Here is a 15,045-nt window from a genome sequence, read left to right on the forward strand (position 1 = left end):
TAGAGTTTTTTAATTACTTTTTCATCACTACCTATTAAGATTTTATCTAATTCAGTCATTTTATCATAAAAACTCTCCTTTTTTATCTTCATTGTATCTAGAATGTATTTGCACATATGAATACCAATTAACTTCAATACCTTCCTGTTTCAAATCTTGTATGGATTTGAGTTCACCCACTGTATTTAATAATTCAGCATATCTAACTGTTTGTTCCTTTTTGTATATTATTGAATATGAAAAAGCTTCAATGGTTGATATCCAGACTGGAATTTTTAAGTAGTGTAACCTCTTAACCTTCTCCCAGTATAATAACAAAGCCTCTCTTATATAATGCCTTCTAAAATAACCATGTGCTTTAATTCCCTTATACCATAAAAAAGCGTGCCATCCTAACAGCAAGTCGTGACACTCTAGGTTCAAAAGCCTACCATTTCTTAACATTATCCATTCCTTGATCCACATCAGACTAGCTGCCTGATCATATAGCTCCCAGTCAGGTAATCTGAACCCTCCTCTTGATTTAGCATCTTGCAGCACTTTGCGTTTTATTTTTGCTTTTCCCCCCGCCATATGAATTTCAACACCATTTTATTTAAGTCTTCAAAATAATCTTTCCCCAACCTAATTGGGATTGCCTGGAACAAGTATAGGATTCTAGGTAGAATGTTCATTTTAATTGTAGAGATTCTCCCAATCATTGACAGTTGAAGATTTTCCCATTTCACCAAGTCTGTTGCAATTTGTTGCTTCAATCTAAAATAGTTATCCTCTTTGAGGGTACTTCATGTAGCTGTTAAAAAGATCCCCAAATATTTGATCTTGTTCGTAACTTGCATCTCCAAGATTTCTGCCAATTCTTTTTGTTTTGATGATATGTTCTTCGTCAAAATCTTTGTTTTGTCTTTATTTATTTTCAAGCCTGCTACTTTTTCATACTCGTCAATTCTTTCTATCAATTTAGATGTGGATTCAAGTGGCTCCTCGAGAATGAAAACTAAATCATCTGCAAACGCTTGCAACTTATATTCTTCTTTTTTAATAGTCATTCCCTTTATTTCTTCCTCTTCTCTGATCCTTCTGTTTAAAACTTCTAATGTTAAGACAAAATGTAGCAGTGATAATGGGCAGCCTTGTCTCGTACCTATCTTTATTTCAATAGGATCTGTCAATTCCCAGTTTATCATTATCTTAGCTGTTTGTTTGTGATATACTGTTTGTATAGCTTGAATAAAATTCTTACCAAAGTTCATTTGTTCCATTTGTTGTATCATAAATAGCCACTTCACATTATCAAAAGCTTTCTGCACATCAAGAAACATCAAGGCCATTTGCTTTTTGGGGTGAGCTTCATAGTATTCCAAAGTGTCCAAAATTATTCTTATATTATCTCCAATTTGTCTCTTTGGTTAAAAAAAAAAAAACACCACTTTGATCTGAGTGGATAAATCCATTTAAATATTTTTTCAGTCTCTCTGCTGGTATAGATGCAAATAACTTATAATCTAACAAGGAAATTGGTCTGTAGTTCTTAATTTGCGTATGGTCTGCCTCCTCTTTGGGTATCAATGTAATGTGTGCTTCTAGCCAAGAGTTAGGTATTTTACTTTAAATCATTACTTCATTCATAACTTCTAACAGGGGAAGAGACAAAGATTCCTCTAGTGTTTTGTAAAATTCCACAGGTAAGCCATCCGGACCGGGGGCCTTCCCATTCTTCTGTCTTTTAAGAGCTTCAGCTAACTCCATCATTGTTATTGTACCTTCTAATATAGTTCTAATATTGTTGGGTATTAAGAGAAGATTAACATTTTGTAAATATTGTTTAACTTCTTCCTTTTTTATATTCTCTTGTTCATACAACTTGGAGTAATAATCTTGTAATCTTCTTTTCCACATTTCCATAGTGGGTTTGTCCTTGTTCGTCTTTTAGTTGTTATATTTTCTTAGCCTCTCTCTCCTTTCTCAGTTTATATGCCAACCATCTGCCTGGTTTATTTGCATTTTCAAAATAATTCTGTTTAGCACCTCTAATTTTTTGTGCCAGTTCCTCCTTTTCCAGTAAATTCATTTTATGTTTAATTGTATCCATTTTTATTTTAGTCTCTTTCTTTTGTGGAGATTTCTGTAGTTCTTTTTCCAAAATTCTAGTCTTTTTCTAGATTTTTGGATGTTTGTCTTTTCTTTAAGTTTCTCATTCTTGTATAGTCTATTATCAGACCTCTAGAAAAGGCCTTCATTGTATCCCAAAGGTTCTGCAAGGATGTATCTTCTTTTTTATTTTCTTTGAAAAAGAAAGTCAAATCTTTTTCCATTTCCTTTAAAAAGTCGTTCTCTTTCAGTATCGTCCATCTAGATCTTGTTCTTTGCGCTCTCCATTTTATTGTGATTGGATTGTGGTCTGCCCAAATACTCGGTTCAATTTCCACTTCTTGTATACTGCGAAATAAATCTGTTGAAGCCCAAATCATATCAATTCTAGAGAATGATAGGTGTCTATTTGAATAGAAAGTATATTGTTTTTTTGGTAGGATTTCTTTCTCTCCAGATATCTTTTAGATTGATTTCATCCATCATCCTGAAGAAGGATTTTGGAAGTGTTTTTCTATTTGATTTTATTGTTTTATGGGTTTTATGATCCATGTTCTGATTTATAATACCATTAAAATCTCCCATCATACAAATATCAGCATAATCTAAGTCGAGTATTTTCTTGTGGAGTTTTTTATAAAACTCATCCTGTTTTTCATTAGGTGAATAGATTGCAATTAAGAGTATTTTCCTTGCATTGTCCATAATTTCCACCATCAAGATTCTTCCATCTTCATCTGTATAATTTTGTTTTGCTGGGATTTTATCTTTAATATAAAAGGTCACACCTCTTTTCTTACAGTCCGCCAAGGAAGTAAAAGTTTTTCCAAGTTTTGGTTGTACTAATAAATAATCATATCTTTGTTGAATATGTACTTCTTGTAAGCAAATTATGTCTATTTTTAACTTTTCTAATTTATGAAATATTTTCCTTCTTTTGATTACCAAATTAAGTCCATTTACATTAATTGAAAGCAGTTTTGTCCTTCCATCATTATGTTTTATAATTAGGGTTTATAGCTCTAGTTGTTCTTGATTCCCGTTGTTCTCTAATCTCTACACCCCCTACGGCAATGTCAATCCCACCTACGGCACCCTCCATCTTCTCGGTTTCAGTTATAGGTATGTCTAACAATTGCACCAGAAGTTCTTCTTTTCCAGACTTCTTGGCCTTTCCTCTCAGATGTTCTGTATTAAAAACTTCTGATTTCTCAATTGTATCAATTCTGTACCTTTGTCCTTTCCATAAAAATATTAAACCTTCCGGTATCAGCCATCTATAGTTAACTCCTATTTTGAGTGGAATTGTGGTCAAAAATTGGTATTTTCTTCTTTTTTCTCTCACTCTTCTTGGAATTTGCCTTAAAATTACAATCTCCTTGCCTTTGTATTCCAATTTTCTATCTCTTTTTTCCCCCAATATGTGTAGTTTTAGTGCTTTTTTAGTAAATCTTACATGGACTTCCCTTGGAAGAGAGTTTCTTGTTGCATATCTTGTATTTTCTCGAAACGTCTCATCTATACAATTCAACATCTTCTTTTTAGATATCTCTAACATGTCTATCAGAATTTCAGATATTATTTATGGCAGATTCTCTCCCTTTCCCTCTATTATATTTTAAAATCTTAAAAAATACCCAGAGCACTCCATCTCCCATCCTATTATTGCGCTGCTTTCTGTTTCCATTTCACTCAATCTTCTGTCAAGTTCTTCATCCCTCTTCTCTCTTTGTTCCTCTCTTTCGGCAATTTTTTGCATTCTATCTTCTTGTTTCACAATCCAATTTTGTATAGTTGCAATCTTTCCCTCTGTTTGACCTATTTTTTTATCTATGTTTCCAATTCGCTGATCCATTGTCTCCATCCTCTTTTCCATATTTTCAGACTTCTTCACTAGTGTATCTAGTTTTTCATAGGTGCTTGTTTGTAATTTTTGTATTGCTTGCATAATTGTCTCTAGTGATATAGCCTTATCTTTTTCCTGCTGGATCATTGTTTGTATTGATCTTTGCCCATCTGCCAGAGAAGAGGCTGGGGTTGTTGTTGTGGAGCCCACTGGTGTTATCTTTCTACTCATCTTCCTGATTTATTCTCTCTTTTTCTTTTTGTGACTCAGTCTAATTATAATTAACTATAAAAGAGGAAGGGGGAAAGAAAGAAAAAGGAAAGAGGAGAGAGGAAAGAGGAGAGAAAGCAGATAGGTCAAGATTAAGATAGAAGAGATATAGAAAGTGTAGTAGAGAATAAAAGAGGAATGGGCAAAAAACAATAAAAATCTTGGCCACCTTGTCCAATCAGTGCCAAATTTTAAAGCCCCTTTTTTTTAAAGAAGAAAGAGGGGGGAAAAAGAAAAGCAGGGAATTTGGAATCCTATAAAAATAAGGGTGAATAAAAGAAGAGGAGAAAAAATATATAGTATCTCAAATATTTCAAAAAGGTAGAAAGGGGAACAAGCAAAAAAAAATTCAACACTTCAAAACTTCAGGGCTTCTATAAGAAAAAGAATGCAAAAAGGCAATTAAAAAAACCCATCACATCCCAGGCAGAGTAATGTAAACATAGTCAGGCAAAAACATGAAGGAGAGAGTTCAAAGTTTTTTCTTTTCCCTTTTTGATTAGAAGAACTTTCCAAGGTCACTCCAAATTTCCCTTAAGCATTTTCATTCATCTTCCAAAATAGGTTTCCAGACACTAGAGATCCACAAGAAATACCTGTGTAAACAACTGTGATTCTTGCCTCTTATCATGTCTTAACTTTGAATAAGAGTGTTTCTCTCTAAGCAACTCCAATAGTAAAGTTTGGTAACATTGTTTCAAAGTCCACTAGGTGGCAGTGTTAGATTGTATCCAATCCCTAGCCCCTTAGCACTCTGCCTTTGAAAAGAAATACCCCAAAAAGAAAAAAAACACCATGGGACTAATGAAATAGAACAAAAGGGAAAAAGGAAAAGAGTCTGTAAGGCATAATAAAAAAAAAAGAATAGTTCCAATCATATCACTGCCAGATGTCAAAAAAGCTTCAGCAACGAATCCACATTAAGTTGAAACAAGTTATAACAAAAATCCAGTCTGGCTTCTGGTAATAAAAAGGAAAAAAAACCCCGGACTTTCAATTAACCATGGTCAAACCTGTCGATAGTTCTCTGGTTATACTCTATTTTCCTTAACTCTCCAAGTTTAGGGTGTTCTCTTTACAATAAAAAAAAAACTTTATAAAAGGTCTCACCAAAAACGGCATGCTTCATTCTCTCTCCTGCTCTTGCTTTGCGGAGCTGTTAACAGCTTCGGCAGCCTAGGGGCTGGCTCTTGATGCCGGCAAAAGAGGATTTCCCCTGGATCTCCAGAGACTTTGCAGGTGTCTCTGGGTTCACAGGGCTTTCCCCTACTTCCCACCATCTCTTCGGGATGGCTTGGGTCTGATTCAGACCGTCCAGGTGACCCAGATTCAGCGGCTAATCTGGAGTAACCAGAAAAGCTGCGGTACTGCAGCAACGCGCAGCTCCTCCTCTCTCTCCGTTTCTGATTGCCCCCACTCCCACCCCATGCTCCCTCTTTTCCTTCAGATTTCCTTTTTTTTCTTTAATAAATGCAATGCCAGTTGCCATTTGGATTGAGTCTTCTCTGTTGAGTTAACCTTGCATCAATTGCAAAGGGAGGAAGATTGGGGAGGGGGGAATGCGAGCCTACCAAAGCTTCCAACAAATCGGGGGGTTAGTCAGTGGGGTGTCAGGGGAGAGGAGAGAACGCCTGAGCTCCGCCGTGTGTGAAAAAAAGCACTTTTCCCTAGCGAGCTTTCCCCGTGGCCCGGGCCAAGCTGCAAATGGTGGATTGGCTCAGATCTGGTGCTTCCATGCCGGGAAATGTGCGGAAGGAGGAAAGGTGCAAGCCCGGAGGAGAGGAATCTAAGGCAAAAGCAGCACGTGGATCTCCATGGACGAGCTTCCTCGCCCCTCGCTGCTTTTCTCGGGCTGCTGTGTTTTGTTTGAAGTTGCCCCCCCCCGGCTGCTAGAGTGTTGATGGCAATAGTGCTTTATTATCCAAGATGGGCTAATAATAGAATCCAATCATTTCTGCTGAGCTAAGGCCACGCTTATTCCCTTTTAACCGCCTGAGGTTCCTTTGGTAACAGACGGGGAAGGCTGCTCCCCCCCACAAGCTCCAGGAGGAACACGTTTATTTTTCATTGTTTTCTACTCACCCCTAGCTAAATAATACCTGTGGTGCAAAGCAGGGTGATTGAGCAGACCTGGATGTGAATTACAGTTACCTGCCACTGCTGAGGAATACCCTGGGGGAAAGAGTAGGAATTCCTCCTCCCCCCTTACCTTTCATCTCTCCTCTTCCTCCTCCTCCTCCTCCTCCTCCTCCTCCTCCTCCTCCTCCTCCTCCTCCTCCTCCTCCTCCTCCTCCTCCATTCCATTATGCAAACATCCAGTGCAGGCAACATATATAAATTAATTATTAATATTTAACTTGCCTTAAATATATTCCAAAATTTCTACCCAGGGTTGTAGGGGATGATATGTTTTCAATAGTGAATGCCATTCCCTGCTAAACTTTATTACTGATAGCTGTTCATTTCCAAGTAGAACTGAAGTAGAATATTAGTTCTTGCCATTTTCTATGCAATTGCAAAAAGATCAAAGATGTCACAGTCCTCCCTTCATGATGATCATTTGTCATTTTTTAATAGGAGACAGGTAGTCCTGAGCCTATGACCACAATTGAACCTAAAATTTTATTTTGCACAGTAAGACAGTTAAGTGAATTAAGTGAACTTTGCCCCACTCTATGACTTTTCTTATTGCAGTTGTTAAGTGAATCACTGCAAGTGTTAAATTAGTAACACGGTTGTTAAGTGAATCTGGCTTCCTCCATTGACTTTGCTTATCTACTGTCAGAAGTTTGCAAAATGTAAGATGGTTGGACAAAGTGATCACATGACTCCAGGAGACTGCAACCATCAAAAATATGAACCAGTTGCCAAGCATCTGAATTTTGATCATGTGACCATGGGGATGCTGCAATGGCCATAAGTGAAAAACGGTCTTAAGTCACTTTTTTCAGTGGTGTAACTTTGAATAGTCACTAAATGAACAGTTGTAAGTTGAGGACTACCTGTATGCTGTTGAAGTACTGAAATGTATTTGTTATATTTTGTAAATATAAAATGTTTCTGTTCCTCAGCATCTGGGTGATGACGTCAGTGCCACACCAGCCATAAACCTCACCGCACGTCACTGGTCCCAGCGGTGTTGATGGAGTTAATAAATAAGGTGCTGCATGAGCACCTCTATAAGGGGGTCCTTGTCTACCAGCATGACATCCTCCTCTACACTGAGACAATGGAGGACCACACAGCCCTAGTCCACCAGGTACTGCAAAAACTTCTGGCAGCAAACCTGTACATCAAGGTGTCAAAATCTGGATTTCACTGTGCACAGCTAGACGACCTGGGCTACCACGTGTCAAATGAGGGTATAGAGATGGGCCCAGCCAAAGTGCAAGCCATCCTAGACTGGCAGCCTCCTTGCAACTACAGACAGCTACAAAGCTTCCTAGGTTTCACAAACCTTTACAGGCAATTCATCCTCTCCTTTGCAAAGATTGCCAAACCCATGACAGACCTCCTAAAGACAGGGAGTCCAGGGAGGAAGCCCTGCCCAGGACAACCCCAACACTGGGACCTGCAAAAAGGCATTCAAAACACTAAAAGAACTTTTTTCAAAGGAACCACTGCTGAAACCTCCTCATCCCAAACATCCCTTCATTATCCAAGCAGATGCCAATGACATGGCAGTGGGAGCAGTGCTACTCCCAAGAAATAGCCAAGGAAAATAAACAGCACTTCCCACAAACTTATAGACACAGAGAGGCACTGGGCTGCAAGGGAAAAAGAAGAAGCTTTTGCTGTAAGATGGGCACTGCTAACCTGGTACCACATGACCACCAGAAGCCCAAGTGACCACCAGATGACAACACCGTGACTGGCCAGATTGAACAGCAAATGATCTAACCATTGAACTCAAAATCGAAATGCTAGCAGACCCCTACTTCCATGACAACCAACATATCTTGACAAAAAGGGAGAATACAAGGGGATGAAACTCTACATCCCAGAGTCCCTATGCAGAGGAAGAGCCACAACATCAAATTGGTGGGCCACTTTGGGTTTCTAAAGACTTTACATTTAGTGCGGGGGCAACTCTGGTGGTCTGGCATGAAGAAAGATTTGGACAGTTATGTGAAAAGTGCACTATTTGCATCACAATGAAAAAGCAACTGTCAGGCCTGCAGTCATATTCCTTTTAGGATCTTTGGCCTGCCACACACTCTATTATTTTACTATGGTGTTTCATTAGTGGGAAATTGGGAGAGGGAATAGTAAGGAGTAGAATGTGTTGTCAAAATAAAACATGATAATCAGCTGTTTTTGACTTTTGCATTTGGTTGAATATTGGAATAAGGAACAGGGTAGTCATCTACTGGAAAAAGAATATTACTGTAACATACATAATTTAAAGCACAGTGATGAGAGAAAGTAAACACCACCTGGAAGCTACTTGATCTTGATTTTATCTTAAAAGGCAATTTGAATGCTGGGAAATATCTATTGAACTTTATGAAGATTTATAAAGCAAAGCAGAAACACTAAACATTGAAACTTTATTGGAACTGCATACTGAAAAGTGGATTTAAAAGATTTGAAGAAATCCAGTGGCGTAACTTAGACTTGGAAAATCAACATCACATGAGAAATCATTTTATGAAGCAAAAGAAGAAAAATAACTGAAGAAGAATTGATAGATAAGGCTTTAAAATGTGGATAATTGGGAAGGTGGAAATTGGAAAACATAAAGACCAAAAAACACAAATTTATAGCATTTAAAGAGTAGAAAGTAAGGGTACTTGAAGGAATAATTTTGGGATTAACCAAACTTTAAGAAGAATTGATTTTTTAAAAAAATATATTTTCTTTATGTATTGGGATATTGGGATTTCAGAAGTATATTAACTTATTACAAAATGACACAGCAGGAGATAATAAAGATTTATGAAGAAATGTTAGAAATGATGAGGAAGAATTATAAGAAGTTGATGGAAATATTTAAAGATAAAGACATGAATGTAGAAGACTCTCATAAGGAGATGATGGGACTGTTCAAAGATAAAGAAGTGAGTGTAGAAGATCCTCAACCAATAGTAGGAAAAGATGAACAAAATATTCAGAAGATAGATGAGAAATCAGAAGGAGTGGTAGAGGTGACAAACCAAAATACGCTACAGGAAAATAAAAATAATGAAAATAAAAATAAAGATTAAGATTATCAAAAAGACCATGTTGTCTGGAAGTGATTCCCTTTTTCAGGATTTCCCAAGCAAGGATAAAATTATGAAGTGCATCTCTGAGGTTCTATTTAGCAGAAATACTGTTAAAGATTGAATTCAGCGCATGGCAACTGATGTTAGTAACTCACCTCTGACTTACAAAAGGCAGCCTGTTACTCCATGTGCTTGGATGAAAGCACTGATGTAAATACTCATGCAAGGGTAGCGGTAAATTTGCATTATGCTGTTGGTGACATCATGAGAGAAGAGCGGGTGAAACTGTCTTTGCCTGAAAGGACACAAGGGATAGATATCTACAATGCTATGATGGAGGCTTTTTCATCACAAGACATAAGACCAGAAAAAGTGGTTTCAATTACTAGTGATGGAGCACCTTCTATGGTGGGGGCAACATCTGGTTTCATACAGTTGTTTGTTAAAGAAAAAAAGCATAGTCATCCAGTTCCATTGTATTATACATCAAGAAGCTCTTTGTGCCATGGAAAGCAGCCAGAAATTTGAAGATGTCCTCAAAAATGTCACAAAAATGGTAAATTTCATAATGGCTTGTGCTGTGAATTATTGACAGTTTAAAGAACTCCTTGAGGAAGTTCAGGCACAGTATAATTGTTTACTTATGTACAATAATGTCCGGTGGCTGAGCAGAGGATGAGTCCTGGAGAGTTTTGCTTGGATGAAATTAGGCTGTTTATGGATGAAAAAGGGCAGGAATATCCACAGCTCACTGATATGGCCTGTTTACCAACCTCACATTTTTTTACAGATTTTACAATGTACTGAACAAACAACTAAAAGGTTTTGGGAAAACAGCAGAAAGGATCTTTTGTGATATCAAAACATTTGAGAGAAAACTGGAAGTTTTTGAAAGAGACCCTGAAAGTGGGCAGCTGAAATATTTTCCAAATTGAAAATTGCATTTAGAAAATTCTACAACATTTGCAGATAATCCTACAAGCCATCAGGAAATCAATAAGGAATTTTCTAGCATTGTAGCAGCTGCAAAGTTGAATTTTGGTGACAGAGTTTTACAGTTCCGTAAGATGGAGACAATGCTGTGTTTTCTTACTTCTCCAGATAAAGCCAAATTTAAAGAACTCGATCTTATCTGTTTATACTGGTTAGACTTAGGAAATGTGGAAATGGAGCTATTGAATTTCAAGAAAGCTCCATGTGGAAAAATAAATTCTGTGACCTGCGGGAAACACTTGAGAAGATAGAAAGGGACAGTGCAGGATTTAAACTAAATTTTGTACTAGTGTCTGGTGGGACAAATAAGCAGCCAGTGTTTCTATAGTGGAAATAAAGACTATATTACTATTATTCTTCTTATCCTTTCTATTACCTATCTCCTCCCACTTAGGACTATAACCACTTGCTTGTATTTTTACGGTTTATATTGTTCTGCTTGTTTCCTAGTATGGTTGTAACCTATGATTATCACTAAGTGTTGTATCTTGTGATTCTTGATGAATGTATTTTTTTTCCTTTCTTCTTCGTTTTATGTACTCTGAGAGCAAATGCACCAAAGACAAATTCCTTGTGTGTCCAATCACACTTGGCCAATAAACAATTCTATACTATCCTAAATGTTAGATAGCAACCCCACCTAATTCCACATAATAACAGTTTAGCCAAAGGAAATAACATTAAAAGAGAAAGAAATCATCTCTTGGGTCCTTTATTACCATTTCATTTACTTAGTGTGAGATGTTTGGATGGAAAATCTCTCTTGGAAAAGAGAGTGTTTGTCCAGTTAAGATTGTCAATAAGGAGGAAAAGCGGGGGGGGGGGGACACACTGGGGCTGTCTTCACTGGTGCATTGAGTTTGAGTATGTTTTTGGAATAACTTATCAAGAGCAAGTGCCATATAGGTGTCCTGAGAAGGGAAGAAGGAAGAAGGAAGAAGCAACATGGCTCTATTTCTTTGCTAAGTTATTATCATTATAAAGTGACTGATGTTTCTTGTAGCTGTGGGCCAGAGGAGGAATTGGTGGTGGATGAATGAAGGGCTCTTCTACCAGACGTAGCTCTCTATGAGAGTTCGTTTATATGAATCTTTCTCCCTCCCTCTCTCCCTCTCTCCCTCCCTCTCTCTCGTGTCAGTGTGTTTTTTGCAGTATGTGAGAAAGGGTAGCTGGGCACACTGATGACACTAAGAGCTAGGCTAAAACCTAAACAATCTTTTATTTAAAACAGATCAATCATAGTAGAACAGATGAGACCAGTTGTAACTGAATAACACAGAGGGCCATGTTGGAGATGTCTTTCTCCAGTAGTCTTTGAGTGGCTTCACAATACTAAACGTCCATAATAATTTCATCATTAATCTGAACAGGGCAGAATTAGAGAAGGGTCGATGTGCAGTGCTGTGTTGACAGCCCAAATTCTCTATAATCAACAATGCCTCTTGATCTTTGTTTCACATCCAATGTACAGTTGGTATAGTTGGCTAATGCTTGAGGTTATCTTCAGTTCAGACGCTTCGTTTTCAAGGCTGTCTTGGGGAGTTATTTTTCATTACAAAGCAGAGATTTACTCAACTCATTCTCACAGACTATATCACAAGGTTTCTTCACCTTCAAAGAAATGACAGGGAAATATATTTAAAACATTAATTCCTGTGCTTATTCTGGATGGGTTGTGCATTCTTAGCAAGGGTGAGTTACATTGGTGCTCCTTCATCATTTGATTTTGTAGCATGGACTCTTCCCTGAAATTTTCCAAATCGGTTTCTCAGCCTATCTTTGAACCAGATAATCAGAACAGTAGAAACAATTGTGAGACAAAAGGCACAGAATATTCCAGCTATAGCTGAGATTTTCACACTACCTTTAGCCTCTACTGAAATGGGAAGTGGCCCACTGTCTATGCTACCTCCATAGCCTATATTGCTGCAGTCTGGAGGGGCCCATCCAATATCACAGTGACAGTGTTTGAGAGTGTTACAAACTCCCCGATTGTGGCACATTGTAACATTACAGTCATATTTCAGAATGGACACATTGACACAACTACCCTCAATGCACAATGTGTTATTGCCACAAGGAATACCATCTCTCACGGCTCCAATATCATCTACCTTCATCCCAGTGTGGTAGTCAGTACCCCAGCACTGATTATCTCCAATGGAAGTATGAATTATTGTAGTGTGATCCTCCAAAGAAGGAATTTCTTCACTTTTACACTGAATACGGCCACACAGGCTATCCCCAGTATTACATTTCTTGTAAATTCCATGTTTAAGGCCGCAGTTGCCAAAGCGATCACCTTTATTATTCACTTGTCTAAAGCAAACTTCAGAAGCGACTGTTGCTCCACTACCGAATATCATTTTGCACTGCATATCATGAGTTGTGCAGTTCCCATGATAACAATATGCGCCATCATTGCACCCGGCACCATCTTGCACATGCACATCTTCTGGGCAGTGCTCTGAAGTCCCATTGCAATATTCAGGGAGATCACAACTGCTAATCTTCTCTCTGCAAACAGTTCCACGTTGACGATACTGGCAGTTAGCACAGCACAGTCCAAAGGCACAAACAGCTGCGGGGTGCAACATACAATTAGCTTGACAGCACGGATCTGACTTGCATTGTGTTTCTGACCCACAGTCACACTGCTCTCCGCTTTCCAATCTTTTGTTACCACAGGATTCAAATGTAATTGTTGTGCTAGTGTCTGGTGGGACAAATAAACACCCAGTGTTTCTATGGCGAAAATAATCTTTATAACTGCAGTTACTAAATTTATCAGTCTCTGCTGCATAGGGTGCCATAATGCAAACAGGCTTTCCACAATGACAAAATTGTTCATCATGTTTCATTCCGAGATTGTGTCCCAGTTCATGGGCAAACAGTTCAGAAATAAGAAACAAACTGGAAGTTCTATACGATTCTATACCACTTGCCCAGTGACTGCGACATACAGTTCCAACATAAGCAAGTCCCAGTACTACCCCAAAATGGCTATATGCAAATAAGTGACCAACATCATTTTTTAAAATTGTAAGCAGGTGGTCTTTTCTCCAAGTATTAAACAATTTAAGTGTGTCATCTGATGAAGTGGTAATCTGTATAGGGTTGCTTTGTGACCATATCACTAAGCCTACTATTGACAGATGAACAGAAAGTGCATCATAAAATGAATTTGCAGTGTGGATAATATCCAGAACTTGCATTGTAATAAAAGATTCATTGCTGTTAAACTGCAAATATCGTTCATGATCAATCACAATTGCTACCTTAACATATCTCGTATGTGGCCACCAGGATTTTCCAAAAACTTCTTTGTTTCCAAGATTCTCTGTTTCGGGAATTGTGTCCTCTTGATGTTTCTGCTGTTTCTCTCCTACTCCACAAGTCATTTGAGGAACCCCTTCCTCTACTTCTAACTGAAACACCACGTGTTGAAAGGTAGAAGATTCCTGGACTGGTTCAATTTCATAGGTCTTATTTTCCATTTGTATGAGACCTTTCAGGCCTCCTGAACATGTACTGAGGGTGACTCGAGAAGGGGACTTTCTCTGTATAAATCCATGGTAGAAACAATCATCCTTGATAAAAGGATGATCCACCTGGAGATCTCCTGCTGTATTATAGGTGAAGACAGGAAAAACCTTAGCGATGAAGTTCTTTCTTTGCCTGAGGAATACCACATGGGGATTTCCTTCAATGGGCACGAGGTAGCTCACATCCTGGGGTTCTTCTTGCCCATGCTTAGGAGACAGCTTCCTTGGGATAATCATGTCATAAGAGGCATATCTGAAGCCCTGAGGAGGTGCCTGTCTAGAAGCTGCATTTTGGACAATCTTAAGCAATATCAAACTCAACAATGGCAGACAGGTACTCATTTTCATAGGATAGAAACTGACCTTATTCTTAGAAAGGAATCTCAACAGAGATCGTTATAGCAGAATTATGAGTGTCTGTGTAAGAGAGATGTTGGGACAGGCTCAAATATTTGAAAATGAGGATTCTGTACATAGCAACGTAAAATGAAATATTCTGGAATGTGGGTGGAGTTTAAACAACCAAATGTAGAATACAAGAGCAAAGCAAGATTCATGAAATGTTATTATGGTGACTCATTGTTTAATTACTTGACGTTCCCAGGTTAACTCCAAACAGCTTGATTTCTGTTCGTATCCTACTGTTGTCTAGTTTATCTAGCAGGAATGAACTGCATATTTTTTTCCGGTTGGCTGAGGATGTGAATTGAAGTCAATTAGTTCAAGTGAAGTAGCCTATCAGATTATAAGAGGTGTAGCTTTGTAAGAACTCAAAACCAACAATTTGAACCTTCTAATTTTGAAATCAAGGTCATTTAATTTTTTCTCTATGCACAAAAGTCATTTTTAGTGGGGGGGGGAGGTATTGAGGCTTTTTACATACGAAATGGACCAATCTTTGAATTAAGAATTTTCATTCTTATTGAATTGAAGATAAACCAGACAGCTAGTCAGGAAGGGAACAGGCAAACAGGGAGAGGGAGGGCAAGGGGGAGGGAAAGGGAGTGGAGGTGGGAGTGTGAGAGGGGGAAGGGGAGGGAGAGGGAGAGGGAGAAGCATGTCAATCTAACTAATCTCAGATCTTCAAATCCAC

At 38.2% G+C, this 15,045-nt stretch overlaps 1 protein-coding gene across 1 annotated transcript; it reads right to left on the reverse strand.

The window, feature by feature from the left end:
* Window positions 1-11,560: 11,560 nt before the first annotated feature.
* Window positions 11,561-14,407, reverse strand: LOC148049657 (disintegrin and metalloproteinase domain-containing protein 20-like). The gene has a single exon (XM_087723047.1). It carries the CDS (start codon window positions 14,298-14,300, stop codon window positions 12,105-12,107), a length of 2,196 nt encoding a protein of 731 aa, XP_087579173.1. The 5' UTR covers window positions 14,301-14,407; the 3' UTR covers window positions 11,561-12,104.
* Between the last annotated feature and the right edge of the window lie 638 nt (window positions 14,408-15,045).

The sequence above is a fragment of the Thamnophis sirtalis genome, unplaced genomic scaffold (genome assembly GCF_051295495.1).
Source record: "Thamnophis sirtalis isolate CommonGarterSnake01/CBP01778 unplaced genomic scaffold, rThaSir2_p1.2 scaffold_1, whole genome shotgun sequence".
NCBI classification, from domain to species: Eukaryota; Metazoa; Chordata; class Lepidosauria; order Squamata; family Natricidae; genus Thamnophis; species Thamnophis sirtalis.